At 38.6% G+C, this 22464-nt stretch overlaps 1 protein-coding gene and 1 long non-coding RNA gene across 2 annotated transcripts in view; one reads left to right on the top strand and one right to left on the bottom strand.

The window, feature by feature from the left end:
* LOC106880440 (uncharacterized) overlaps positions 1-14587 on the top strand; it is a 34749-nt gene extending 20162 nt beyond the window's left edge. The window contains exon 4 of the long non-coding RNA XR_016244271.1: positions 13541-14587. This is a non-coding gene — a long non-coding RNA (uncharacterized LOC106880440). The remainder of the gene's footprint in view (positions 1-13540) is intronic.
* Positions 1-16201, bottom strand: part of LOC106880439 (uncharacterized) — a 47503-nt gene extending 31302 nt beyond the window's left edge. The window contains exon 1 of the mRNA XM_089362611.1: positions 14984-16201. Within this exon, the coding sequence (XP_089218737.1) occupies positions 14984-15034 (51 nt within the window). The 5' untranslated portion in view covers positions 15035-16201. The remainder of the gene's footprint in view (positions 1-14983) is intronic.
* Between the last annotated feature and the right edge of the window lie 6263 nt (positions 16202-22464).

The following is a 22464-nucleotide window of genomic DNA, read 5'->3' as shown; positions in this document are numbered from 1 at the left end:
TCACTCTATTACCTCTGCTAAATATTAATATAATTATAAGGTTGTGCGCAATCTAGAATTGACCAATAAATTTCATATTCAATATTATTATCTATTAATCAATGTACAAAATTTGCTGGGGATGTATAATAAGTCTTTTATTTATATCAAAATGTAGATAAGTGATTATTCTATTTAATTTAAATGGTGAAGAAGATGTACCAATGTATACATGTTCATTATCAAGAGCCATAATTGAACATTTATGTACGATATTTTTCCTAAGACACTGGATATTAATAGGGCATTTACCTTCATCACAACAGTTACAAAATGTAAAATTATTATTATTATTATTATTATTATTATTATTATTATTATTATTATTATTATTATTATTATTATTATATGAAAACTCACAGCTTTATTTTGCTGGGTATGATGGACAGTATCAGCTGTCCACAGCCACCAGACTAAGGTGACACTTGTTTACTGGTCGTGTTTCAAGAACCCTGAGAAGAATTTTGCAGTTCCAAGCAATGCTGGTTTTTGTAGGTGCTCTACCTTCACACTTGCACCGATCTTTTCAGCCATGTTGGTAGTTGAGTAATGATATCTCCAAGTGCACCAATTGCTATTGTTATCACGTCTACTCTATTCATTGACAACAACCTTCGTATTTCCCACTTTAAATCGTCATAGCTGTTTATTTTTCTTCTTTCACATTGATCCTGTTGTCACCGGGGCATACTATGTCGATTATCATGCACGTTCTTGCTATTTTATTCACCACAACAATGTCCGGTTTCCTATGTCCGGTCAGGTGATCGCACTGGATCATTACATCCCACAGGATTTTGCAGTTCTCATTTTCGGTGACTCCTTCTGAGGTTTGCTCATACCACGTCTTTGCTCTTTGTAGGCCGTGATTTCCACAGAGCTCCCAATGTATCGTTCTTGCCACATTGTCATGGTGTCGTTTGTATTCGCATTGTGCCAATTTCAGGCATTCGCTAACGTTCTGCCATACCGTTTCACCCCTCTCACCACACGTTCTGCATTTGTCACTATCGGTAGTGTTGTCAATTTTGCATTTCATATAATTGGTCTTTAGCAGTTGTTCCTGAGCTGCGCATATAAGTGCTTCTGTCTCTATCTTCAGGTCCCTCCTCTTCATCCATAGCCACCGGTCCTCTGTATCTGTCTTGGCGTTCACATGTCTTGCAAACTGACCGTACATTTTTTCCTTCCAATGCTTTTTTTTTTTTTTCGTTTATTTCTTGTTTAAATTTTTCTTTAGGTACACAATATTCAGTTTTGATGACACCGGCGTTCTTCGTGTGTTTCAACAGTGGCTCCACGGCATTTCTTATATACCACCCTAGGCTGTTTCTCTCTGCTTCGATACAGTTCTGGCAACTGATCAAACTTCGCCCACCCTTTCTTCTGGACAAGTACAGCCTATTGGTGTCACTCGTAGGGTGGAAGGCTCCGTGTACTGTCAACATTTTTCTAGTCTTGGTTTCCATTTTCTTCATTTCTCTTTTTTGCCATTTTATAATTCCCGCTCCATACCGAAGTGATGTTATCGCTCACGTATTAACTGCTTGGATTTTATTCCATCCAGTTAATTTTAAGCGCAACATCAACCTCAGTCTTCGGAAATACTCCATCCTCAGTTGTTCTTTCATTATCTCATTGGACTCTAGTACACCAAGGTATTTGTATCCATCCGTTTCAATTTGTTTAATCAAGTCTCTCTTCGGTGATTCTATCCCTGCTAGGGACTGTACCTTGCCTCTTTTTAGGTAGATTACTCCGCACTTCTTGAGTCCAAATTCCATTCTAATATCAGTACTAAAACAGTGGACCGTGTTCACCAAGGAATTCACTAGTGTTCCATCTTTGCCATACAGTTTCAAATCATCCATGAAGAGGAGGTGGTTGATTGTTTGGGATTTTACCTTTAGTTGATACCCCAGGTTCATTTCCTGAGTGCCAAGGTCAGAGGTGTCATGCAGAGAACGAAAAGCAACGGAGATAGGCTGTCACCCTGGAAAATCCCTCTGTTGATACCCAGAGTGCCCAAGCTTTCTCTGTAAGATGTCAGTTCAGTCTTCCATCCCACCATGCTTCTCTTCAGGAAACACGTTACATTCCTCGCAATTATTATTATGTTTTTTTTTCTTGCCGAGTGTTTTCCGTACACCTAGAGCAGAGAAGCTCATTGTATGCATTCCCAGTTTACACACGCAAATCCACAGGAGAAATATGTATTTAAAAAAACTTAATAAATAAATTCAAGAATGGATGTTGTTTTCACAGCGATAATGCTCTTCTCAGTACATGAGTCGTTCCAGTTAACACGATTTTTTTCACTTCCTGTAGGGATGGTAAGCCTGGTATCATTTTCAAATAGGTTTCAGTACCTTTTTTTATCATTCCTAGAGATCCTACAATCACTGTTACGGTAGTCGCCTTGAGGTGCCACATTTTTTCAATTTCTATTAGCAAGTCTTTATATTTACTGATCTTGTCAAATTCTTTCACCGCTATATTATAATCACAAGGAATACTCATGTCAATTAATAAACACTTCTTTTTTGTCTGATCTATTGTAATAATATCCGGTTTATTAGCTTTTATAGGTTTGTCGGTATATACGGGGAAGTCCCAGAGAATCGATACATTTTCTCCCTCAGTCACAGCTTCAGGATGGTCTTTATACCATTTGTCAGCGGTTTTGATTTTATAATGCCGACATATTGTCCAGTATAAATACTGGCCGACTCTGTCATGTCTTGCTTTATATTCTACAGGTGCTAAGACTCTACACCCTGAGATTAGGTGGTCTATAGTTTCAATCGCATCGTTACAGAATCGGTATTTTGGGTCAGCTCTATTTTTTATCACATTGGCTTGGTAGTTCCGGGTTAATAAGTTTAGGTCTTGAGCAGTTAATATGAAATCTTCCCTCTCTGCTTTTAGCCATGAGCTTCGTAACCATTGATGCGTGTGTTTCTGGGCCACATACTTGTCATGCAGAGGTTTCTGTTCCCATCTGCAAGCTAATTTTTCATGTGCTTTTGTCTTTGCAATTAATTTTATTTTCTTTGCAGCAGCAGTTGGCGCATTTCCTTCAACCTGATCGAGCTGGTGGGTATCTAAGAGATCAGTAGCGAATTTTTTGCTCGCTTTCAGAATAGAGTGAAGTTTTTTCGGTCTTTCATGTTTTTCAACAAGTTTTAGCATCCAATCGTTGGTTGTTTCAAGGTATTTGGCCATTCCGATTGTGGTGGTTTTGTACGTAAGTTCAAGCTGGAACAAGCCTCGACCTCCCTGAGCTCTGGGAAGGTAAAGGCGATCCACGTCTGCCTTTGGATGGTGCATCGTATTATATAAGTCAGTAACTTGCGGATTTTTCTATCAATTTTCATTATTTCACTGGTATTCCAGTTAAGCACATTGAAGCTATAAAGAACAACTGGGACTGCTAAGGAATTTATGGCTAACACCTTACTGTATGCATTCAGCTCGGACTTCAGAACTGCTCGAACTCTTCTATAACACTCCTTCCTAACCTTCTCTTTCATGATTGCATGCTGGATACCAGAGCCTTCATTTATTCCTAGGTATTTATAGGTTTGTTCCTGCTCAAGTTCCTTTATTACTGTTTCGACATCTAAGGCACACTTTTCAAGGCGAAACTCCATCCCGATAGCATCACTGAATCCTTTCACAGTATGTAGTAGTCCTTCAAGCTCTTTATCATCTTTGCCATATAGTTTTAAATCATCCATATAAAATAGATGGCTTATTTCCCTGTTGTCAATTTTATAGCCATACCCTGTTCTATTCAGTTCACTTGAGAGTGGTATTAGTGCCATGCAAAAAATTAGTGGTGAAAGTGAGTCACCTAGGAAAATCCCACAGTTTATGCTAATATTGTTTGAGCGCAATACTCCATTAGAATGATATAATTGCAGCTTCGTGTTCCATAGTGATATATACTTTAAAAAATCTGAAATCACAGGAGAAATTTTGAAAATGTCCAGCGATTTCAGAATCCACGAATATGGTATGCTATCAAAGGCTTTTTTATAATCAATCCATGAAGAGCTGAGATTTCTGCGCTTGTTATGGCAGTTCTCAAGGATCATGCGATTAATTAAGAGCTGATCTTTGCATCCATATGAGCCTCGTCTGCATCATTTTTGTTCAGTGGGAAAGAGGTTATTCTCTTCCATACACGTATATGTTTTCTCCACTAGAATAGATGTCAAAATCTTATAGGTAGTACACAAACATGTTAAACAGCGTCTTTCGATTACTTTAGCAACAGAGTAAATAATTTCATTTAACTTATTAAAATCGGGTTTTAGTTGTATGATTTCTTGTGTAACGCAGTTGCCAATTCTTATTTGCGCTTTATGTTGGTGTGCATTTGAGAGTTTATGGAGTGGTTCCCTATCATTCATATTTGTATGCCCTACAACTGCAAGCTCATTCAGAACTTCCTGCTTCATTTCAATGATCGATTTTCTATGTTGTTCAGCAAATATGTGGTCTTCAAATTCTGTTTCGACATCATTTTCTTGGCTGTTTTTCCTAGGGTCATTATATTCTCCTTTTTCTTCAGGCTCTTGAGTGGTTTCGGCAGATGGTCGCCTTTCAGTCAATTCTTGTGGTCCTGCATTCCTCTCCTCTGCTTCGTTATTTCTTTCCTGGCTTATATTTAGGTCATTCTCTACCAGTTTTTTAATAGAGGTTAATTCTGCATCTGTGAGTCTGGTATTTCTGAAGATATCTCTTCTAACATTTGCTAATCTGTTTTCATCTAGATTTGGTCTGCTTGCAGGATTCCGGCTCCTCCAAATTCTGTAGGAGTTTGCGGTGTGTTTCTCTTGGGTTGGCCTACTTAATGCAAAGTAATAAGCGTATATTACTTCTTTATATTCTTCCCGGTTCCATTTAGTTCTTTTACATTTTTGATTTTGTGGTTGTTGTGGTGGTGAACTTTGGGGGCTTAATTTGGGACAAATACCGTTTAAGTAACCCTCCAGGTTCGTATTCGGAGAAGATATTCTGCTATTTGAAAATTTTTCGCCGTCAGACTGACAGGTTCCTGACAGGCGCGCTTCCAGTATAACCATTGGACAAGCGATTCGGTGTACTGTTTGAAATTTTCTTTTCTTTTTAAGTAAAGTTAAATTATTATTAAATTTTCATTAATCTTTTTTTTTATGTTTTTTTTTTACCACTAATCTTCATACAGGGGCCGCATTTATCATTATTAGCAGCAGCAGCAGCACCATGTAGATTACTCCGCACTTCTTGTTATTATTATTATTATTATTATTATTATTATTATTATTATTGTTGTTGTTGTTGTTGTTGTTGTTGTTGTTGTTGTTGTTGTTGTTGTTGTTGTTATTATTATTAATTATTATTATTATTTTATGTTTGACTTTTGCTTTGCATTTGTACAAGTTGGATCCAAGTCTCACCCAGAGACCTCAAGAGACAACAAGTTAGAAGTTCATGTAGGTGTTATGCCTAGGGTACCATATATTTGGTTTTGTACAAAGTGTTGTTCTAGAGAATGTTTAAGAAAACATAAGAGAATTGTGAGTTTGTTTTAAAATTTGAGATTACATAGACAGTATTTTACGTAGGATATGGGCAGTTCTCGTGAGCACTATCTTTTGAATTTCTGCCATTTGGGGGTTTCCTGGTATCTGAGCTAGGTAGCAATCAGCCCCTTTTGCTATCATTCTTAGGGCACCTATGACAACAGGTATTGTTTTAATCTTCAGGTTCCACATTTTGCTAATTTCTATTTCAAGATCTTTATACTTGCTCAGTTTTTGGTAGATCTTGACAGATACGTTTATATCGATTGGGAAAAATCATATCAATGAGGAGGCGTGATTTTTGTCTGAAGTCATTTAATATGATGTCTGGCCTATTTCCATCTATCTTTCTGTCAGTTTGAATAGTGAAGTTCCAGAGGAGGGAGATGTGATCATTTTCAAGCAGTGGGGCTGGTTTGTGTTCCCACCAGTTTCTATCATAGGGCAAATCCAGGTTTTTGCAAATTACCCAGTGAAAATATTGTGCAGCTCTATCATGCCTGTTGAGATACTCTGTAGGCGCAAGAAAACTGCACATGGAGACAGCATGATCAATGATCTCGTTTTGTTGTTGACATGCACGACATACTGGGGAGCTGCTGTACTTTAATATGTTGGCCTGGTAGTTCTTTGTAAGTAAGCATTGATCTTTCTGTTTCTGATTTTAAGCCAGAAGCCATTAGCCATTGATGGGTAAGGGTTTTGTCAACATCGACATTATTCGCTCTCTTTGGGTATTTGCCATTGAGAGGTTTTTCTTGCCAGTTATCAGTCAGAATATCTAAGGCAGCAGTTTTAGCACGGGTTTTCATGCGCTTAGCTTTTTCTATTATTATTGAGTGAGAGTGAGAGAGCAGTGCATGCCATCAAAGTAACACCTGGGTAAAATATACGAAGCCCAGTATACCCATCATGACTACACGTCTGATAAGGGTACACCAGGCACATGCATCACAACCATATGTGCGCGACGTAGTGATCTCATATCAAGATAAGCAGCGCATAACCTCGCAGGTGGGGGCCCAGTTAGAATTTTCTTCAAGTCGAGTAGCCCATCCTGCTCAAAAGGTCCCTGAATAAGTTTTGTTTAAGGATGTTGAGCAAAACACCTATGTTTCCAAAGGTGAATTATTCAAACCCCAAAGAATTCCTCTCAACACTTGGCTATGATGCTCCCCCACTACTTCTGCTCATGATCAGAGATGCCCACATCGTCAGCCACCAAGGGACATGCTCAACTGGTTAAGGTCAAATAACTGACAGGCAAAATTGTGGTATTAAGCAGAATATTTGCTGTAGCCCATCTTTTATACCAAGACAAAACAATGTACATGATAACACTTCCAATCAATTAAGATCAGAAACCATGTGAACCATTGCCTGGTACTGCATCCGGGCAATTAAGCAGAATATTTGCTGTAGCCCATCTTTTTATACAAAGACAAAACAATGTTATTATTATTATTATTATTGTTGTTGTTGTTGTTGTTGTTGTTGATGTTGTTGTTACTGCTGCTGCTGCTGTTGTTGTTGTTCTTCTTCTTTTTCTTCTTCTTCTTCTTCTTATTATTATTATTATTATTATTATTATTATTATTATTATTATTATCATAATTATTATATAATATGGTCAGCTAAATCATTAACATTGACATTATTATTACTGGAATTGGAAGCCTAAGTATAATCATTATTTAGATTAGATATTATAGATGGATGAGTTACGTTAGTATTAATTGCTGTATTGAATGTATTATCATGTGTTTGATTACTAGAAGCTAGATATCTTAGTTTTCGATAATTAAATCTAGATATATTATATATACAGTATTAGTCATGTTAGAGTAGGATGATTTGACAGTGTGTCTATTGAAGTTCCCTTGATATGGGCTAGATTTAGGGTAATGTTTATCTAAAGCCTGGGAGCATTATTTTGTTACATTAGATACATCATTTATATTAAAGTAGGGCTAAAACGCTGATTTCAGATTTGATTAATCTTCATCAATGACCTATTACTCCGTCGCCGACGGTTAAAGACTTAACTCACCTTGTCAGTCTTACAGAGAACACCATATGAAACATTGACGGCTTTCGAAAATGATGAAGTGAGAATTATAAATTATTAAGGTGGCTATTCGTAATTTACAACCGAAAGGCAACAAGTACAGTCGTCACTAAAGTGACTGAGAGTGTGAGTCAGCACCATGAAGATTAATCAAATCTGAAATCAACGTTGATATGATTCTATCTTGCTTGCCGTAGGGAGCTTGTCTCCCTTGTCAGTCGATAGAAAAGAGCTCTCACGTGGCTAAGAGTTGTTTTGACTCTTATTTCTAGCAGTGGTGGTGCTGACTAACACCCTCAATCACTTTAATGACGACTATACTTATATATATATACATATATATGATAAATAAATTCAAAAAGGGATAAAACTCTTTTACAAGAATTTTATCAAGAAGCCAGTGTGTAAAAAAATTCATAAGGGAAATTTCTATTCCCAAGAATATAATTATTCGTTTATATTTATATAAAGGGCATTATTACAGAAAAATAATAACGCCACACAGTGGACTTCTCAAAATAACCACATTTAGTACCTAATGCGAGGAAAAACAACCAACAGAAGACGACCAACTTAAAGTTGGTCGTCTTCTGTTGGTTGTTTTTCCTCGCATTAGGTACTAAATGTGGCTATTTTGAGAAGTCCACTGTGTGGCGTTATTATTTTTCTGTAATAATGCCCTTTATATAAATATATATATATATATATATATATATATATATATATATATATGTATATATGTGTCACACATACATACATACATACATACATACATATAGCCGGATCACTACTTCTCACTTTGAAGGGTATGCATTTGCAATCCACGAACAGGAAATATCGACCAAGTACCTGATATACAAAAGGGATAGATATGCAGGAAAAGCAGTAAAATTTGATAACTGATGCAGACTTTGTGGAGTAAACACTAAAGATAACACCCACATCATAAGCAGCTGTCTGAAAATGTCATCACGGTATTATCTACCGATGAGGCATGATGTTATAGCTAGGACACTCTATAATGAAATCCGTCGGAAGGATAACCCCGAGGACAAAGAAATAAGAACCCACAGTATGGTAGAATCCAAAACCACTCATAATAAAAAGGAGTCCTAGTGAAGACCTCAATAAAATGTAAACACAACAGACCTGATATAATGATTTGGGATAGAGAAGAGAAACTGTGTACAGTTGTGGAAATTAGCTGTTCAGCGGATGCTAACATATTGAGAAATCTGCAGTTACTCTATCCAGATTACAAGTTCAAGTTTATACCTGTAATTATTTGGGTCCTGGGATATGTAACACCCTGTTGAGGTGAAATTCCAATGAAGGGGTCTTGTATCTAGGTTAGAAACCGGCTCTTTCTCTATAGGCAAGAAATCTTGAAATAAAACTGACAATGGCATACGTACATACAAACACATGTCCTAAGAGATACAGATGGAATAACATATGCAGGATCAGAAACAATGAAAGAAAGAGAAAGAGAAAAGAAAGAACGCAAAGAGAAGGAGAACGAATATAAAAGTGCTTATGAGGGTCATTAAAAACTTTTCTAGACGAAAGCTTTAGCCTGATTGACCACTTGGGGTAAGGAATGAGGTGAGGATGTGAAAGAATTAGGATACATTGTAAAGATAACAACCCGTGTGTGTGTGTGTCTGTGCAATTTGTTAAGTGGAGAAGACAAAATGGGCATTGATAGATAAGACGGTCATATACGCCAGAGTGTCTATATACTTAACTACACAGACAGATGTGTGTGTGTGTGTGTGTGTGTGTGTGTGTGTGTGTGTGTCTGTGTGTCTGTGTGTGTGTGTGTGTGTGTGTCTGTGTGTGTGTCTGTGTGTGTCTGTATCTCTGTGTGTCTGTGTCTCTGTGTCTGTGTGTGTGAGTGTGTATTAAGAATTAATATAAACAGCTAGGCGTAATATAAGACCATAAAGGAAAACTTTAATCGTCACTAATTGCAACTGAGGGAGCTGAAGTACCTATATTGCAAGAAATAATAGTTCAAACTCTTAATGTTGTTAGAAGCGCACAATATATATATATACTGACAGAGGAGATACTGCCCCATGAGCGAATCTAGGATCACTGGACTAGAATAGTTTCGTCTGTCAGTCGTAGACTCGTCAACAATGACTGTTCAGTCGCTTGATGGTTTGGCTAAATCGATCTGTCAGTATATATATTTACAATATAAATCTATGGCTGATTTAATGAAATACTAATGTGTATATTAAAAATCCACATAAACAACAAGGCATAATAAGATCATAAAGGAAAAATATAATTGTCACTAATTTTTTCTTCTCTCAGTCAATCTTTCGTTGTCATGTTGCGTAGTTTTGTTGATGTGGGCTATTGTTCCATTCATGTTATATACGGATAACAACTATATAGTACATAGGATGAACCCACAGGTTAACTGTAAGATTGCTGTGTACTGAGGGATGGTGCAGAAACAAGACCACACACAGTAGAGAGACAGCACGTAGTATAGGGGAGTGGATGGGCGTACACTGGCGGGAGATCAAGCAAGAGAAATACTTGTCAGTGCTCTGCCAACATGCTCAATTAGAACATAGAGGCTCCATTAACAACATAGATGTTAAAATATTATCAACAAATATTATCAACAAGACGTAGGAGTGGCTGTGTGGTAAGTAGCTTGCTTACGAACCACATGGTTCTGTGTTCAGTCCCACTGCGTGGCACCTTGGGCAAGTGTCTTCTACTATAGCCTCGGGCCGACCAAAGCCTTGTGAGTGGATTTGGTAGACGGAAACTGAAAGAAGCCCGTCGTATATGTGTATATATGTATATGTATGTGTGTATATGTTGTGTATCTGTGTTCGTCCCCACCAACATCGCTTGACAACCGATGCTGGTGTGCTTAGGTCCCCGTAACTTAGCGGTTCGGCAAAAAGAGACCGATAGAATAAGTACTAGGCTTACAAAGAATAAGTCCTGGGGTCGATTTGATTCGACTAAAGGCGGTGCTCCAGCATGGCCGCAGTCAAATGACTGAAACAAGTAAAAGAATAAAAGAATATATAACAGACACGACACTGAAACAGATCACAGAGACCATCCACATAGTTATAGCTAGACCTAGTCTCAACAGAAAGCATGGATGAAACAATAACACTACCTCCACTACACTGCGCAGCATGACGATAAAAGACAGAATGGCACAAGAAAAAAGAAAGAAATGCAAACAGTATAATACATAAACTCATACACACACACACATACACACACACGACACCTATATATTTAAGACGAAATGAGAAAAAAATAAAGAAACAAGTAAATAAACGAATAAAAAATAAAAACTTAAAAAGTAAAAGACTCGGGTACAATGTTGTTAGCAAACCCATATACACGCACACACAACCCACATACTAAACACACACATTTACAGATACAAACGCATGTACAGGTACACACCACAGAAAGACAGAATGGGCTAAACAGAACAGGAGGAAACACGTGGGATGGAGAGTCGCTGAAGAGATCACAGGATGTGTGGCGAAAGATTTCAGACAAAGGACACTAAAATAGGAATAATAATAATAAAGCTGAAGTGAAGAATGAGTTTATGCTGGGTATGGTTATTTGGAAAAAAAAAAATTTCCATCTCCAAATATGACAATATCTGTTTCAACACACGATTTCACATCTGGAGTCTTGCAAAACAAATACATAAGCGTTTATCTTACGTTTATGTAATATGTATATTTTAGCGACAGAGGCAGTGTTAATATCGAGAGGTAGATGCCATGAGAAAAACTCTCATATTGGCTTTTGGAACAAAATGCCCACTTGTTTATATCACCAGCAGGAAGATAAATCCCCGCTATCTCCAGCGCTGAGACCACCAAATCACGTGATTTCGACTATATTAGAAAGAATGAACAGCCAAAACATTTAGTATCACAAATTCTTATTCTCTTATCTATATGATACCTTTTACTCCAACAACTCCATTATAACAACTCTACAATTATGCACCAAAGTGAAACCACGTGATTTTCCTGTTCATTCTTACTTTCTAATATATATCTTCCAACTCAATAATGAACCACTTATAGCCATTCCTGCTCGGCAGCTTCTACAACACCACTTTTGTTTTAGTCGCAGTTTAAGTTACGAGGTTCAGTTGCAAACCAACACGAGCATAATGTATATGCCTATTACATTACGTCATTAGACGCAGTTTTATCCGTACTTTGTGTATATATGTATGCATGTATGCATATATATATATATATATATATATATATATATATATACATATATATATATATATATATATATATATATACATATATATATATATATATATATATATATATATATATATATATATATATATATATATATATATATATATATATATATATATATATATATATATATATATATATATATATATAGGGTGGCCCAAAAGCAGGTTTGCAGTTATTCAATTATTTCTTTCGCATTCATGATATTGACCAGATGATTGATTTTTATATCTCTCAGTACATGTTTTGGGGACACGGCAAGCCAACGGTTGTTCTGCGTGTTCACTGTCTGATCTGGCAGAAATTTTTCTCGTCTGAGAAAAACCAAATCATGTTCGGTTGGAGGGAATGCTTGAGTTTGTTGAAAAGCTTCGTAACGCGGTCTTTCCTCTTATCTTTGATAGCTTGAGATAAAAATTCGCCCTTTCTCATCTTGTATGAGGAATACCGAATGTCTTCATGCAATACCTGCCTGATAAGTAGCTCAGATACTCACAAGTCCCTGGGTAGAGCATATCGTTTTTAAAATTCTGGCAGAGTGAATTGCGTCATGGTGCTGTTTTTCTCACAGACGATGCCCAACTGACCCTACTATACTGTGTAGTCGACAAAATCAAAAACAACGCGCATGCGCGAAATTAAAAATATAAAATGGCGACAATTTATCCATCGCACCCTCTGTGTGTGTGTGTGTGTGTGTGTGTGTGTGTGTGTGTGTGTGCGTGCGTGCGTTCGTGTGCGTGTGTGTGTGTGTGTGTGTGTGTGTGTGTGTGTGTGTGTGTGTGTGTGTGGTGATCACTCCATCTTCACAGATGCCCTTCCTTATTGTCAATGGCATTTCTGACTTGCCGTCCATAACCTTTCAGATGACTATTCAGTCCCATTTCAGTTCTGCGTGGTTTCAAGCATACATAACGGGCGAAAGCTGTAATTTATTATGCGCTTTCAATTGATTAGATCAGCACGTCACTCTTCCATTGCCATAGGACTTTCAGTAGATTGATTGACAAATGAGATCACCATAAAGAGACATCTGTACGTCATTGAATTGTAGTGATAAACGCTTGGACAACAGGTGTACTACGATCTGAGTTTCTGTGATTAGTACCCAGTGACAGGCTGAAGCGAGATGAACAGTAATCAGGTGAAACCGCAGGTTTTACATCAGAGTATCCGATAGCGGGGCTCTGGTTCGGGAGTTCCAAAGTTTTGAGGAGTGTATTCTATCACGGAGTAGCAGCACCTATCAGGGTCCTAGCTATGGCTTAACTAGCAAATATGATGACAAATCATCTAAGCGTGGGAATGCAGAAATACCCTGGGTTGGTGTCAGGGAGCGCAGTAAAACCACCGGGGTTGAGAGACAGACCCCTAGTGATATATCAAGTCATCCCATAAGTTCTGTCCGATTTTACCTTTTTTAAAATTGAATGAAATTTAATAGTATTTTAGAATGTCTAATGGAATTTAAAATTATTTTTATGCATTTGTGTACATTTAAACTAATTAAATATTATTTTACAGAATTAAAATTTCTTTGATTAAAACCCTTTCTAACATAGAAGTATCCAAAGAGCATTTGAGGCACATAATGCTTTATGAATACAAAAAAAGGAAACTCTGCAGCCGAAGCGACTCGAAACATACACTCAGTTTATGGGAAAGAATGCTTGAATGAAAGAACTTGCTGAAGATGGTTTGCAAAATTCAGAAGTGGAGATTTCAGCCTTGAAGATGAAGATCGAACAGGACGTCTAGTTGAGTTTGATGATAAGCTCCTTGAGGCATTACTTGGAGAAAATCCTGCATTATCAGTTGAAGAATTGGCAATAAAGCTTAGTTCAAACCATACAACTGTTCATCGTCATCTTCAACAACTTGGTAAGGTTCCTAAACTTGGAAAATGGGTGCCTCAGGAATTGTCCGAAAACAGCCGCAAATCTCGAGTTGACATCTGCTCTTCTATCCATTCTCGCGAACTCATTTCACCTTTTGGATAGAGTTGTGACTGGTGACGAAAAATGGATCATCTATCGAAATGTTAAACATCGTAAACAGTGACTTTGTAAAAGGGAAAAAGCTCAACCACAACCGAGAAGGGAACTTCATGGGAAACAGGTTCTTCTCTCTATCTGGTGGGATTGCAAAGGAGTAATTCACTTTGAATTGTTACCACCTAATGCAACAATCAATGCTCAAATCTACTGTCAGCAATTAGAGCGTTTGAACCAAGCTTTGAAAAAAAAAAAAAAAGACCCGCTTTAGTGAATCGAAAAGGAGTGATATTTCATCAGGACAATGCGTGACCCTACACTGCAAAGATCACATCACAGAAGATCGAAGAGCTTGGTTTGGAAAAAATTCCTCATCCCCCTTATTCTCCCGACCTTGCTCCTTCAGACTACCATTTGTTTCATAGTTTACAGAATCATTTGGAGGACATAACTTTCGCAAGCCAGGAGGAGGTCGAAACTGACATTTCAGAGTTCTTCGCTTTGAAACCAAAAGAGTTTTACATTGATGGGATTAAAAAAACTTGTAAATAGATGATGCATTGACGATTAAATTTCAATGAAATATAACATTTGATCACTTGTTCTCTTTATTCAAAATTCGGACAGAACTTATGGGATGACCTGATATATACATACATACCATTTTATACCATACACACATATATATAAATACACGCACATGTACACACACACACACACACACACACACACACACACATATATATATATATATATATATATATATATATATATATATATATATATATATATATATATATATATATATATATATATATATATATATATATATATATATAATCATATATATGAGAAAGAGAGAGGCAAGTTATGTACGTGTTCAGTGAATAGAAGTAAAAAGTCATGCAGTTTAACAAAACAAAGTTTTAAAATCAAATCACCTTCTACCACAAAAATACGTAAGAATCAATCGAGCAAACATGAAATATAACAATTTTTACTTAAACTTACCAATACAGAGATCAATATAATCGCCAGGAAACACAATCTATGAAGTGCCATTTTTTTTAATAAAAGATATTTCTCTGGTTTCGTTCTTGTCTTGGGTTTTTTCCGTATCTTTTGAAACAAAATCTGAATTTGTAATTTTATTTCCTGCAACTTGCAACTCAAAATTGCGATTCAAAAGCGAGTTTTTAAATTTATTTTTCCTAAATTTTATCTTTGCTGTTCCTCTTCTTCTGGGTGAATAGTTTGGCTATATATGTATAATTTTTGTAGTTTTATGAATCGAACTCCTTTTTATATGAGGACAATGGTTGAAGGCTTGGTTGCTATGGACTTCTCAGTTTCTGCATATCTCATCAATATATGTGTGTGTGTGTGTGTGTGTGTGTGTGTGTGTGTGTGTGTGTGTGTGTGTGTGTGTGTGTGTGTATGTATGTATGTATGTATGTATGTATGGTTGGTTCAAGGAGTATTGATTGACTATCCTATTGGCTGCTGAGTTATCAGATCTTTTTGTTTTTGTTTTGTATTTTTCTAGTTTTTTTCCGTCTTTATATTATTTTGTTTTGTTTTGTAGTGGAGAGAATTCTCAAAGATATTATAGTTGTTTTTCTCGCTTTTCTTTTTTTTTTTTCGGATTCAGGTGCGAATAGCTTTACATCGAGTATGCATGTGTGTGTGTGTGTGTGTGTGTGTGTGTGTGTGTGTGTGTGTGTGTGTGTGTGTGTGTGTGTGTGTGTGTGTGTGCGTGCGTGTGTGTGTGTGTGTGTGTGTGTGTCTGTAGTTGTATAAAGGAAGGGTGTTTTCAGCTAACTGTTCGATCCTTTCCCCAAACATATAAAAAATCTAAGACTACATCATCTAATTTATTCGTTAAAAAAAAAACAATGTGTGATTTGAGGCAGAACATTTGGTTATTATTTCTCGCAAGTTCAGTACAGCTGGAAGAAGTTCCGACGTTCACTTCTCTGATTTCTATAGATTCACTTGTTTTCACCAACCTTTGTTTGTTGTTCGCATCCAACCCATCACAAGTTCCAATTGAACATAACCGTTTCTTTTTTTTTACGGTCAACAGAACTGGATAAAGGTGAGGCAACAGTTAAGAGCATAATGAGAGCTAACATAGACACAAGGCAGGATATTTGGGAAATCGACCTTAGTAAAGAGCTAAAATACATTCTGTTAGACAATTTTTACGACACTCTAACGATTTTGTTAGCTCGCTACACTAAAAAAAAATGAATTAAAATGGTTGCTAACGTTGATACATTCGACAAAAATATTTTCGAGAAGAAAAGAATGTGGAGAGGATGTAATTGATTGAGTTGAATCCAATACTTGATTAGTATATAAAATAATGGGAGAGAAAATAAACAAAGTAAAAATACAAATAAAGTCGCATCAGATAAAAAGATCAGACACAAAGTGAGATACTTAAACACAACATCCACACAAAAGAGCATGCATGACTTAGCGCGTTTGCATGAAAGCATTGTAGACAATAATACAGATACCAAAATCGTTAAGATAAGATAATATCAATATGTGGGTGTGGGTGTGTTTGTATATGTATATATATATATATATATATATATATATATATATATATATATATGGTTCAAAATTGTACAACAAAAAAAAACAAAATACGAAAACATACAATGTGTATTAGTTTGACGCTCAAAAAACTGGAAGAATTTGTTGATATTCGAAGCCCATGATCTTCTACAGAAAAGAGTAAGGAGAAAAAACATGGTAAGAGGGAAACAAAGGAGAGAAAGAAAACAAAACGTGTCTGGATGCACAGAGTGTCCCAAAAATATAGACACACATTGATTATAAAACATTATGTAAATACACTTTATTTTTAAAATTTAATAGAGCCTCCAGACAGAATTAATTTTTCATGAACACCTAGTTCCATACTAATGACCCTTCTGCTCCAGGCTCAGCTAATGATAGGAGCAATGGGATCTAAAACATCAAAACATAAACCTTTCGTTTGATATATGTACACATTTTCGTTCAATGGTTGTCTTCATTCGTCGATTATAGCCGGTTTTGTACCGTAAATTTTATCTTTTAGACATCTTCATAAAAATATAATGGTGTGAGGTTCGTTGAATGCCAGAGGTGTTCTACTGAACCTCTTCGTCCGATTGGAAAAATCTCATCAAGATAGGCCTTTGCATTGCTATCGTACTGGAGGTGTACCTCATCTTGCTGGAAATAAAACTCCATATCTTCAAAGTCCTCTTTTGATTGCTTGGCATAATAGGTTGTTGTACCAAATTCGACTAAATGGAACAAGCCACAGTATAGCCGCCTACACTGCAACTTTTGGTACATTAACATGATGTTCCTCTATAATATGCTGATTCTCAGATTCCCACTAGATAAAATTCTGGCTGCGAATTGAACCATTTAATTCAATTGTAACCTCAACACAGCATACAACATTTGTTGGGAAGTATGCATCATTTACACATTTTGTTAAGTACCACTCGCGAAGCTCCAATCTTCGGTTCTGATGATCTTCATTGAGAGCATGGACAATTCTTAGAATGTAACTTTTCCAATGACAGTACTTCACAATGCAATGCTTGATATTAGAAGTTCCTGTCTCAAGATATGTTTGATTCACAATTTTTCTTGAACTCTGGAAATAAATTTCTAGTACCCTTTCTTGTTTTGTAGGGCTCATCGACATACATGGTCTTCCACAACGTTTCTTGTGGACATTCTGAACTTATCTAATTCTAACGTTAGTAAGTTGCGTCGGTGGATCTGTTTGACACTCCTTTTTAAACAGATCATTAGGGTCAGCAATATTCTAGATGTGGCCGAACAAAGGATCAGCAAAGGAAAATGATGACATTTGGCTCTCTGGACCGGAAAGTTCTGAGAACTGAGGAGCCACATCGACTTTCTTGTTGAAGTGAGCACACCAGCTGAGATTGTTGTCAACTCCTAAGCTTTGGATAGTGGATACCATGAGTTCTCTTGAAGGAAGGGAATATGCTTGTTTGAGTACATTGTCTTTCCCAAAGTGCATGAGTTCAAATTTACCCTCGTTTAACAGCAACGTTGTTCTTCTCGCCCATTAACTCACAACATCGAATCATACTGGAGTTTAGTTTTCTTCTCCATTGATAAGTTTTTGAAGCTCGGAGTCATCTTTCCACATTCACCTACCATTCAACAATTTTACCGGCTGGAGCAGAACTTCCCTCTTTACTTTCACTTTCCTTTTCAACTGGAACTTGAAAAAGTCGAGGAAAGTATCTGTTTTCAGTCCTTTCCACCTAGTCCACCACACTATCTCCTTCGCCATAGCCACCATACAGAGGAAAACTGCATTTCCTTCCCGGCCAAAGGAAGGTGGCGACGCGATTTTCACGATGGACTCGGCTGATAACCGAATCCGTCCTACACGCGACACCAGCAGTTCGACAAAGCTCTACAAGTTATTAATGCACGGACATTGGACGAGTGTATACAGGACAGTTTCGTCGCACTGTGCACACCTCGAACAGATCCGTCTCGCAGCACTTCCATGTTTGTAGAGCTTGACTCGAGCCAGCAGAGCTCTCCGGTAGCACTGCCAGACCAGCGATTTCTAGTAGTTATCCAAAGGCCACAGCCCGAAAGTCCTCCGGAAAAAAAGCAGTTAATTGATCCCTCCCGACACCAAGAGTTTTCCCCCAAGACATCGTCGCTCTCTCCCTCCATTAATCCCTTATAGAACTCCATAGTAAAACTTCCACCGACCGCGTTACCCGACTGGCAGAAAGCTGTGAGAGCTTGCCGACACTCCATGTGACAAGCGCCCTTTCTTGGTCTACGCTTGATCCAAGACTGTAGCTCCGTCAATGAGACGAGCGGCGGAAAATCCTGCTTGACAAACAGCGACCACACCTGCTCACCGTTAAGAAAGCGCTGGAGATGTCGCGGTCTCAGAGCGTGTCTGTGCATCATTAGTCACGGCATACCCAGTTCTCCACTCAGTGGCTGTTGACAGCAGATGGGTCGTCTGCCGAGTGGAACACGTCCCTTCCACAGAAAGCGGAAGAGCAAGCGCTCTAGTTTGATCAGCCTCGAAACAGGGCAAGGGACGATGGTCAGGCGATAGTAGATGACGGAAGCGACGTATGCATTCGCCACCTCCGCCAGACCCTTCAGAGATAGCTTCCTCTCTGCCCATTTTTGGGTGAGAGTGGCTACCCTGCTCGTCACCTCGAGAAATTTAACTGGTCTGTCCGTCGGTTGACATAGACCTGCTTCTCCAGGTGCCGAGCTGCAGGCCCACCGATATGTCCTGATTAATCTTTGCTATTGTCACCGCTTCGTATTCGCTTAAAGTAGTGTCGATCAATTCGATTTCCGAGCTATCTGATACTATTACGGTGGCGTCGTCCCCATAAGCCGACACGAACCCTCTGCATCCTAGATCACGCGAGATGCACCTCGAAATATCCAACTTCTTTAGTAATGACTCGAGAGCCAGCACGTACAGAAGGAGAGAGAGTGAGCATCCTTGACGAACCGAACGAGCAATGCTAAACATTTACGATAGGCGGCCGTTTACTTTGACCACGGAACAGATGTCTCTATACATTGCAACGATCCAGCCTCTGAAAACGGGACAGAAGTCGGCCGCTACGAGGTCACCTTCAAAGTGCTGATGGCCGATCCTGTCAGAAGCTTTCGATTCATCCAAATTGAATAGGGCGCCACTCATACTTGGTTTCTTCCCTACCCTCTCTATGATGTAGCGCATGAGTTGGAAGTTGTGGATAGACCTTTTCATGATAACACATGTCTACGCGTCACCGACCAGCCTATTGACGACAAACGCCAGCCTCTTGGCTAACACCGTGGCCAAAATCTTATAATCTGTATTCAGCAGAGTTATGGGCCTACAATTATCTATTTGATCCCCCTTGTTCGGGTCCTTTCTCGGCAGCACCACCACGCCGCGGCTCACAGCACTGAGTATTCTTCCGTTCTGTTGTCAGTTGCGGTAGACATCCACCAAGAGATCACCGAGCAAGTCTGGCATATGAAGATAAAACACAAAGGGCAGACCATCCATCCCCGGAGACTTCTCTTTTGTGCAGCTCGTCATCGCGTCCCGCATATCTTCGACTGTTATCGGCATTTCGCAGAACTCCGCATCCCTGACCGAAAGGCGCAGCATACTATCGATGTAGGAGGTGAAATTCCCCTCCATCCCCGACACACCGCACGCCCGAGCAGTTTAGTGAAGTGCCGCTGAAATTCCGTACACATCTGCTTGGATTCGTGTAGTATACGCCCGTCTCGGTCAGTCAAAGACCGAATTGTGGCTTTGTTTCCACGTTGCACCTCTGCCACCCGGGCCCATCGAACGGCTTTTGTACCCTCATGTCTTAGAGCACGCTTGGCATTGAAGAATTGATCAAACGCCAATCTCGCCGTCATCACTTCAGTCGCAATGCCACTCCTAAGCGCCTCATCTAGCTTCCTAACTAGCTCTCCCTCTATCCTAGATTCCTCTAAGGCTATTTCTTTACCAAATCCTACTGCCTCTGCTCTAATACCCTTTTTAGGGCTATCTACCAACGGCTGTTAACGATTGCACCCGCCAACCGCCAACTTCCGATGGACTAGCTTGCTAACCCAGTTTGTAATGCTTGACGCGCTGGGAAAGACGAGTTCAACTTCCAGTACCCGGGACCTTGCCTATGGATCTTATCTATGTCGACCGTGCAGACCACAAATTTGTGGTCTGTGTAACTGACGACTTTGAATTGTGGACAACCTATGCTACTTCTATCTACTGGCCTACAGAATATCCTATTTAAATACGATCTGGAAGACCCGGTGTTGTTTGCCCATGTCCACATTGGAGCATTCAGCAAATCCAGTCGGTATCTGTCAGCCAATTGGAAACGAATGAGCAGGTTTGTGAGGCTTTTGCACCCTCCTCTCCTATCGGCTAGCCCCAACCTATCCAGGCATGCATCCAAAATGGCTTTCCAATCTCCCACTAAAACTAAAGAGCGAGATGTTCCGAAGAAAACCTCCACACTGGTCCCAGACCAATTTTCACGTCGTGTCCTCTTCACTTCCAAGAAGTTGTTAATTCCTTCTAAAACGATCGCTGCTAGAATCCCCCACAGGTCTACCTCTGGTGGTATCCCAGCGATCTTAATGCTCACCATTCTCCTTCCTAAATAGGATGGATGGAACGCATATTTTTCATTCCAACAGGAAACTACGGAGTGTTTGGCGGCTACAGCTTCAGATTTAAAGAGCACTGAAATGCCCGCAAAATGTTTTGATCTTGAAATATGCAGAATGTCGGTCATTATTTCTTTCAGTGACATTTCCACATCCGCATGGCTCGCCATCTCTGGCCGTTTCGTGCTTACGGAGACGCATCTGTACAACACAGTTTTCTTTTTTGCTTCTGTCAACAGTTCGGGGAGGATGGCAATACTGGCTTGTGCCTTTTCCAGTCTTATTAATTTAGCTGCCTCAGCTAGTCACATGTCTTTCTGAAGCAGAGCCATACAAAAAAATTCCTTGCTTCTCGCTACTTTCGCAGCGTATTTTGGTTGATATTGTTGTAACGATGTTATTTATTGTAGTAGTGAGTGGGGGAGTTGATTGTGATCCAGAAACTGTCACTTTGGGCTGTCTTTTGTTTATTCGTTGTAGTTGTGGTGGTGACAGAGTCGTCTGAGATCTTGATACTGCTGCTCTGAATTGTGTTTTGTGTTGGAGTATTCCATTGAATTGGAGGGAATTCTGGTTCGTAGTTTGTGATGTCGCTAAAGTTGTTGGCATTATTATTTTTTTGTGTCTCAGCAATTTAGTGTGCCAGAATTGAAACCTGTTGGGTGCTTGCCTCACCCTCTATTTGTTTATAGTGGATGGAGGGCACTGCTGCGTCTTGCACCTCTCTTTCTGAAACACCTCTCACCTCCTCTTCTATGTTCTTCAACAAGGCTTGTTTCGGCATGGTTTGTTTTCTATTTAAATTAATTTTTGAACAATTATTTTGATATTACAGGCTCCAAAGGGGGTACTAACAACACAAAGCAACCCCCTACGCAAAGGTGGTGCTTTGGATAAACATTTGGTAACAAAATAAGCAATTAACATTTGAAAACAAAATTTTCGAGCAAAAGCTTACGAGCGAACAAATACATGCATTCCGTCAGGACTAATAATAATAATAATAATAATAATAATAATAATAATAATAATAATAATTTACTTCAATAATATCGCAGAGATTGAGTTTTACTGCAATAATATCGCAGAGATTGAGTAAGCATCTGGAAAATAACAACCTGTTTCCAGAAGAGCAGAAGGGATGCTGCAAGGGCTCATACGGCTGTAAAGATCAATTATTGATCAATAAAGCCATAACTGAAGACAGCCGCAGAAAGAAGAAAGGCCTCAGTATGGCCTGGGTGGACTACCAAAAG

The sequence above is a fragment of the Octopus bimaculoides genome, chromosome 14 (genome assembly GCF_046866305.1).
Source record: "Octopus bimaculoides isolate indiv1 chromosome 14, ASM4686630v1, whole genome shotgun sequence".
Taxonomy (NCBI): Eukaryota; Metazoa; Mollusca; class Cephalopoda; order Octopoda; family Octopodidae; genus Octopus; species Octopus bimaculoides.
The sequence above is the reverse complement of the archived record's forward strand: the minus strand, read 5'-3'. Positions and strand labels throughout refer to the sequence as shown.